Source organism: Neomonachus schauinslandi, unplaced genomic scaffold, assembly GCF_002201575.2.
Source record: "Neomonachus schauinslandi unplaced genomic scaffold, ASM220157v2 HiC_scaffold_1542, whole genome shotgun sequence".
Classification (NCBI taxonomy): Eukaryota; Metazoa; Chordata; class Mammalia; order Carnivora; family Phocidae; genus Neomonachus; species Neomonachus schauinslandi.
The window spans coordinates 1-8,535 of NW_025410232.1; the positions used below are offsets into that span (position 1 = coordinate 1).

Sequence of the window (8,535 nt, forward strand, 5' to 3'; positions counted from 1 at the left end):
AGCAGGTCCACCCCTAGGTATTTATGTAAGAGCAATGAAAAAAAAAAATAGACTAGCCAAGAATGCTCATAGAAGCTTTCCTCATAATAGCCAGATTGGAAACAATCCAAATGTCCGTACATGGGTGAAAGGACAAACTATGACATATTCATTCAATGGAACCCTACTCAGTAATAAAAAGAAATGAACTGTTGATAGGCCCACCAATGGAGGTGCATCTCAAAATCGTTATGCTGAGTGAAAGAAGCCAGACATACAATATTACACACTGTATGGTTCCTTTTTTATGTGAAATTCTAGAACAGACAAAACTAATCATGGGATGGGAAGGAGGAGTAGATGTGGCAACGATGGGAAGTGACGTAAGAGAACTTTTCTGAGGTGATAGGAACTTTCTAGAACTTGACAGGAATGTGGGTTACGGGGGTCATGCATTCATCAAAACTCATTGAACTGTACACTTGACACATACATTGCACTGTATATACCTCAATAAAAAATTATACCTTAATTAAAAAAACTTTTACAAAAAGTGACCAGATACTGAGCTATGAAGCAAGTCTCAACAATTCTCAAAGTTATAATATACAGAGTATATTGTCTGACCACAAGGTCATTACGCCAGAAATCATGACAAAATGATAATGCAGAAAATCCCCACATGGCTTTTTTTTAAAGATTTTATTTATTTGAGAGAAAGACAGAGAGAGAGAGATCACAAGCAGCCGGGAGGGGTAGAGGAGAAGCAGGCTCCCCAATAAGCAGGAAGCCCAGTGCAGGTCTCTTGATCCCAGGACCCTGGGATCATGACCTGAGCTGAAGGCAGACACTTAACCGACTGAGCCACCCACATGTTTTAATTTTTGAAATACACTTCTAAATAACCCACAGCTCAAAGAAGAAACCATACTGGAAATTATAAAATATTTTGAATTTCATGACAAGGAAAATACAATGTAATAAAATATAAAATGTAACCACTGAAGAGTAGAAATAGTGTAAATTAAGTCCAAACACGCAGAAAGGGGAAAAACGAAGGGGAAAAAAAATCGCACAAAATTATACGATCCCCTAAAGGTAGGAAACACAAAAAAAGCAAGACAAACAGTAATTTAAAAGATGATATTAATAGTACTAAATATATCAATAATAACAATAAATGCAATTGGTTGAACTCAGATTAGAATGTAAAAGTGTTCTATGCTATTTATTAGAGACACACCAAAAGCTCATGGAAAAGTTGAAAGCAGAAAATGATTTACCAAGAAATATTATCCCTAACCTGGTAAGGTAGCTTTACTGTTATCAGTCAAATTAGGCATTAATACTAAAACCATTACTAAGCAGAGTGGGTCACTACAAAGTAATAATTCTTCATAAAAATTTTATAATAAATACAATTCCAAATTTGAATATACTTAACATAAAAATTGGTAGGAGTACAGGGAGAAATGGAGCAATTCATCCCATGGAAGTGTGAGATTTCAACGCCACTATCATGCAAAGGATTTGGTATCACACAGACCACATTCTCCAGCCACGATGCAAGAAAATTAAAATTCAATATGCACATCAACATAATATCCGTATGCACAGAAGTTAAAATACAACCACTCATCTGAATAATTCATGATAAAAATTAAATCATAATGGACAAAAATGGATGAAAAGGTCATCATCATGGAAATTTTTAAAAACTTAGAACTGAGCAATAAAAATGTGACATATGAAAACTTGTGGGGGGCAGCAGATTTATAGCTTTGAATAATTAGATTAGAAAGAATGGGTGAATATAAAGGAGCCAAGGTGTTAGACAAAAAAATAGCCAATAAGCCTAACACAAAGGAGACTGAGGTGGGGAGACCTCCAGAAATGAAGAGCAGGTGCTAGCTGGAGGTGAAAGCAGCCTGGGGCTCTGGGTCAGAACTCACTCTCAGAGTGCCTTTCCCCAACCCATGCTCTAAACACCCTGATGGGGGTCCAGGAGGTGGGTGGGCTGGGGGGTTGTGGACTGGAAGAGAGCAGCATTCTGACCCCTCAAGGCATGTGTCCACCAGTTGTAGGGGTGGGGGAGCCTGTGGAGAGGAACCTGTAAGCCTCCCTGTGGCTCCAGGAAGCAGCGGCAGATTGGAACCCAGCCCAGCCCAGATCAGCCAGGTGAGTGAGTGACAGGCTAGTCTGTGTCCTGCCTCTCTGGCCCCCACTTCACCTTCTGGGTCTCTGACGTCTCTGTCTCTCCATCTGTGAGTCTGAGTCTGTATCTCTGGCTTGGTAATTTCTCTCTCTTTCTGTCTTTGCTGTCTCTGTATCCTCCAGATGCAGCATCCATCGGCTCTCCTGTCCTGCTCTCTGTCTCCATCACCTGATTTGTCCCAGCTCTGACACTCTTGCCTTACCTTTCTTTTTTTTAAGATTTTATTCGCTTATTTGTCAGAGAGAGAGAGAGAGCACAAGCAGGGGGGGCGGCAGACAGAGAGAGAAGTAGACTCCCTACTGAGCAAGAAGCCCTATGTGGGACTCCATCCCAGGACGCTGGGATCACGACAACCTGAGCGGAAGGCAGACCGACTCCGCCGCCCAGGCCGCTCGCCTTATCTTTTTGTCTCTTTCTCTCTGAATCCCATGTTTCTGAACCTCACTGTGTGTTTCTCTTTCTTTGATTTGTGCACGCCATCTTCCCTGTTCCTAATTGTTGCTGACACTCTGTTTTCCTCCCGGCTGTCTCGCATTCCTGTCTCTGTGTCTCGCATTCCTGTCTCTGTGTCTCGAGGCTTCACGTCTCAGGGCTAAAGACTCAGGGCCCAGGATGAGGTGCCCTTCCTACTGCCCTTCCCCACCCAGAGATCTCTTGGGAGACAGCGGAAGAACAGAGTGAGGTGGGGGGTGGACAGACCTGAGCTAACGGCCTCACACTCACCTGAGGACTCGGTGGAGCCTGAGACTTCCCCCACGACTCTTGCATGGGCAGAGAGGCCCCATGTTGGGGAGGGAAGGAGTGTGAATGTGAGATGCTGTGTGCACCCAGGCAGCTTTCGCAACTGTTGTGTCTGAGGGTGGGGGAGAGGCGAGGTGTGTGTAGGGAGAGAGGTGCAGAAGAGGGGTCCCAACGTATAGCTTTCTTGACTGAAGACTGTCCAGGCCTCACCTTCCTGAACCTTCCTCGCTCCTGACCCCGCCCCCGGAGCCCCGGTTCCTCCCCCTTGTGCTCTGACCCCGCCTCTAGGAGTCCAGGCCAGGGCCCCGCCAAAGCCCCATCACTAATGGCACGGAGTGCGGACCACCCTAGAAGATGGCCATGTTGCAGGAAGAGGGACTCCACTTCATCCCCTGTGGGTGCTCCCGAAGCGGAGTGTAGGGCTTGGGGCGGGGCCTGAGTTGGGGGCGGGGCTTGGCGAGGCGGGGCTTCGTCTCTGGGGTGGGGCCTGAGTAGAAGAGGGCGTGTTCTTCCTCAGTTCCGGAAAGGGTTTGGGGTGGAAGTTGGAGAGGGGTTGAGACGGGGTGGGTTTGGCAAGGAATTGCTTGTAGGTGGAACTGAGATGGGGGCTGACGTTCAGACCTCCACTGTGTTTAAATTCAACTCATTGACTCAAACCCTCGACTAATAACTAATGATTCCTTCTCATACCCATAATCCACTCCCACGCCCCACAGGCACCCCTTCTGGCCTCTTCCCTGGGCATCATTACTTGACTGCACTCTACAGAACGAGTATCGTGGGCGCATAGTGTAATTTATGTAAGGTTGTTATGCTCCATGACTCATTGTGTGTTCACACTTTTTCACTCATGGCTGTGCTTTAAACTCCGTCCTTGGTGTGCATGCATCTGCTTTGTACTTTCCGACTCTGCTCTGTGCCACGTGGGGAGCATCTACCACATGTCACTGTCCACCCTTCTAGGGCGGACACCCATCTCTCCCACAAGAACATGGCCACCCCTGCCTTAAGTGTGTCTCTGTAGAACCTGTGTGAGAAGCTGTCCCCTGGAGGTGGGGGGGGGCCCAATTTGAAAGCCACTGATCTTCCCCGTCTCTACCCCTGACTCCACACTTTAGGACACAGGCCGGGTGGGTCCCTAACTAGGTCCCTAGAAAGGACAAATGATGCCAGAATTTGCTGTGTATTCTATTTGACTAAGGGGAGGGGAAGGTCAGAGGCATTCAGCTGTTGACCCACATGGTCTCTTTGATCCATTGCAGGTAGGGAATCAGTTTGGGTGTAGACAGCAGGCATACTGGGGCTGCCACATGGGATGTGGCCCCCAGATGTGATTCCCTGAAGCACACCAATGCAGATCAGTGGGACCCCCAAGTCACCCTGCAGCACAAAGGGGAGAGGAAAAGGAAGGTCAGCAAGGCCTTAGGTTCTGCCTGCCGGTGGAGAACCAGCTCTAACACATGGGCTCACAGAGCACAAACAGCAAAAACCCAGCTCTGGGAAAAATCACAGTTCTCTCCAGAGTCCACTTCCAGAGGACCGGTGGGATTCCAACAGAGAGGACAGCAGCTCAAGTCCTGGCCAGTGGGGAGAAGACTTCAGGGTCTAGTTTCTGCGGCGGGAGAGGGGGGCACGGGGGTCCAGGAGAATAGTCCCAGCAGACAGGTCAGCAGGGAAAAGATGTGGGATCCATCTACCAGACCCTCTGAACTTCAGGGCTCATCTTTGATGTCACCTCTCCCAAATAGCTTTCTCTGACTGGATACTCCTCCACAAGGCCCATGAGCAGAGAAGGGCAAGGTCAGTTCTGAGATTAGAATGACCCACTGCGGCAGGACAGAGATGAGGTAGAGGGAGAGAATGAGAGCCAGAGGCCCGTGAAGAAGGAGGGTCCAGGTCTGAACAAGGACAAACCTGGGTTGAGCTAGGCAACAGACATGAGGGGACAGTAGGTGAGTCGGTGGGGGGTGGGCAGGAGGGGCCAGGCTTGGGGTTGGATGGGTTGGGGGAGGGGAAATTAGGAGTGGGAGACTTACAGACCCAAGGGTGGAGGAGGACCGGGCTTGGGGAAAATCGGTGGGCTCAAATGGGCCTTGGGGAGGTGAAAGGCTGGGGTGCCCACCTGCGTGTTGTGTGTGTAGGATATTGTGAGTGTAGACGTCTCCTTGAAGCTGCTCAGCTGAGAGACTACGGCCAAAATTCAGATCATTCTAGGTCTTGTCTGCCCCTCTCTTCACTCCCAGTCGCTCAGCAAACCCTGTGGGCTCCCTTTAGAAATATAAGAAGTAGACCCCTTCGCCCTTCCTGACTCCACCCTGGCCACCCCTGTCCTCACTCCACACCAGGCCCTCCCCGCCCCCCTTCACCCTTGTGGTCTGACCCCACACAGATGCCTGAGGGACCTGTGAACACCCAACTCAGGCCCCATTCTGCTTCTGCTCAGCATTGCCCACAGCCCCCGGGCCCCTCAGAGGAGCCGCCAGGTGAGGCCCCACAGGATGGGCCCCTTTCTTCCCTCTGGTGTCACCTCCCGCCCTCTCCCCTTGCTCACTGGGCTCCATCCACACTGGCCTCGCTGACCCTCACACACACCAGGCCCACTTCCCCCGGGGCCTCTGCACCTGCTCTTCTCTGCTCTTTCCCCACGTTCCGCTGGGCTCAGCCTCACCTGCTGCAGGGGTCTGTGTTCAATCCCACCTCCTCCCTGCCCTCTCCCTCAGCACACGGGCTGTCTCCCCCGGCCCCACAATGTCTCCTTCTGCCCCACAGCACCAGCACCTCCTAACATGCACTGTCACTTCTGTGTCACGTTCACTGTTTCTGTCTGTGTCCCCTCACACAGTGGGGGGGCTTCTCTCTGTCTGGTCACTGCTGTCTCCCAGGGGCTATGTTGGTGTTGGGCACGCAGTAGATGCTCAGTAAGTACGTGCTGCCTGGAGGAAGGGATGAATTGTGACGTGGAAGACTGAGGTGCAGGTGGTGCCTGGATGGGGGTGTGGGATAGGGCAAGGCCTGAGGCCCTGGGGGGCGGGGCTGGAGCTGGGCAGTGGGACTGATGCCTGGTTAACCCTCGCACCCCCGGCCTGAATCTGGGTCCCGTCCCCCAGGCCAGGTGGCTGAGGGGGAGAGGTAGGCTCACCGGGCAGGTGTCCCTGTTGCCCTCCAAAGGCCCAGCGCCCAACATGTGATCTGTCACCTTCTGGGAATGGGCCTTGGCACATACATCATTGGACAGGAGTTTGAGGTCCACGCACTGGAGATTGCCGATGTATGTGACTAGGACCAAGAGGAGAAAAAGGCTGTGGCCAGGCCCCAGGTGCCTCCTCAGTCTTCCTCCCGCAGACCCTGAGTCCGGTCCCCAGCCCCCTCCTCCCTACACCCAAATGTCTGAGCTCCAGGCTGCACGGTCTGGCCCCTGGCGTGCATTTACCTGGTTCAGGGCTGCCCCAGCCAGAGACATAGCAGGTGCTCCCCAGTTGGGGTTCCTGGGTGGGCAGGTCCAGGACCCTCACAGCATCTGTAATCTGGGCAGGCTCTGCCAGGCGCAGCAGCATGAGGTCATGGCTATAGTCCTTTCCGGGGCGCTGGGTATGGTTCTTTAGGAGGTTCAGCTTGAATTCAGGGTGTGGGAAGCTACGACTGACCTGGACAAACTGGGCTGTGTCTTCATGCTCGAACAGGCTGTGGCGACCCAGCCAGAGCTGGTAATTGCTGGGGAAAGAGGGGGCCCCAGGGAATGAGGAGAGAGGAGGGGGAAAGGGAGATGGGGCCAGGGAGCATCCCGAAGACAGAAAGAAACAAGGAGTAACCTTGGAGGGAGAGAGAGAGAGAGAGCCTGCAGGAAGGAATTAGTCATGAAAAAATAGAGACCTTGGGAAAACAAAAGATTGTGACAGCATGAAAGGCGGATCCAGAGACAAAGAGAAGTAGTGAAAAGGAGAGAGCTTGAAACAGAAGGAACAAGGCAGAAGGTAGAACAGGGAGCCAAAATGAGCACAAAGGGGACAGGAGAGGAAGCGAAAAGGCAGCGAGAAAAGGTCCATGGAAAGAAGCAAGAACAGACAGGAAGAAGGAGCAACAGGTCCAATGAGACAGGGACAGGAAGCAAGGGGAGAGGGTGAGATACAGATGGTGGGGGGCAGCCTGAGAGAAAACAGGGGGGGGAGGACCCCGAGGGGCTGGGAGGGGGCCTGGGGTCAGCTCAGCTGCAGCTGGGGCCGTGGGGTTGGCTCCCCAGCAGCGGGTGGGCTGGCCCGCAGCCCAAGTTTGGCATCCCGCTCCCTCCCACAACCTCCTCCACCTCCTCCCTCTCCCTTTCTCCACCACCCGCTTCATCCCCAGACTGTCTCCTCTGCCCGTTCTCCACCCTCCCCTTACTACTCCTCCCCCTCTTCCCCACTCCCCCTCCTCCTCCTCTCTCTCCTCCTTCCTCCAGCGCCCCCACCAGGCTCCAGCTGAAACCAGCCCTTCCCTGTGTCCCCTGCAGAGCATCATTGTCCTGCAGGGAGGGGCTGGGCACATGAGAAGCCCCCTCACACACACACACACACACACACACACACACACACACACACGTCAGGATAATCCCTTCCTTTTCTCTGGGGGTCCCCCTCAGTCCCATCCTGGGGGTGCTCAGCCGCGATGGGGGAGAGGAAGTGAAGCAGAGACCCAGAGAGAGAGAGAGATGGGGCAGAGAGATGGAGGGTGAGACCTACAGTGACAGGGATGCAGCAGAGGGACCCAGAGGTGGACAGACACAGGGAGACACACAGAGACACCGAGACCAAACAGAGAGAGAGAGACAGGGATAAATCATACTCAGATAGACAGACACATAACAGAGCCAGTTACTGAGAGACACAGAGACACAGTTACAGGGAGACACAGGAAGACACAGGAGGCTGCCATGGGAGGGCTTCCCTGGGGTTGTCCCTGCCACTCTCCATGGGACCCAGACCAGTACCATCTTTGTTTCCCTCAGTCCCCCAGCCTCCCCTGAGGTGAACCCAGGGTCGGTGCCCAGTTGTTTATTCCTGTGGGAGCACAGACACCCCCTCCCCACACACCCTGCTCATACTCACTTGTGTGAGCAGTGGGCAGCTGTGAGCACCCACTGTGGGTGCACCAGGACGCCCCCACACCTGACACCGCTGAAATTGTACACAAGCGACAGCCAGGGTTGGAAACTCTTACACTCCGAGCCTCTGTTGATTGGGGACTGGATGGGAGGCACAGCACCTGCAGAGGGGTGCTGGGTCAGGGCAGGTGGGAGGTAGCAATGGGGCTGGGAAGACCTAGGCTAGGAGAGGTACATGGGCGCAGAAGAGCAGGGCTGGGCATCTGCGGAGATGGGCAAACGGTACGGAAAGAGTCTGTAATTCTCCTGCAGTCTCTTAATTGGGTTTAGATGGGTCCTGCCTGGGGAGACACTCTGCTGAAATAGACCCCACCCCAGGAATCAGGTAGGAGAGAACAAGGCAGCATCTGGAGCAACTTGTGGTGTGGATACCGGTGTCCTGCAGCGATTCGGAGTTCCTGGACGGGGGGACAACTGGCTTTGGTGGAGGTGTTGGCTCAGGGAAGAGGAAGGGTTGTAGAAA

At 52.7% G+C, this 8,535-nt stretch overlaps 1 protein-coding gene across 1 annotated transcript; it reads right to left on the reverse strand.

Annotated features, from left to right (window-relative positions):
• Nucleotides 1-4,158: 4,158 nt before the first annotated feature.
• LOC110572982 (kallikrein-1-like) lies at nt 4,159-8,173 on the reverse strand (the record flags this gene model as incomplete). Its single annotated transcript, XM_044912371.1, is given in 5 exon segments — nt 4,159-4,212; nt 4,214-4,315; nt 6,075-6,211; nt 6,366-6,646; nt 8,017-8,173. Coding segments are annotated over 5 exon segments (731 nt in total), but the record flags the coding sequence as incomplete, so codon positions are not given.
• Nucleotides 8,174-8,535: the final 362 nt, after the last annotated feature.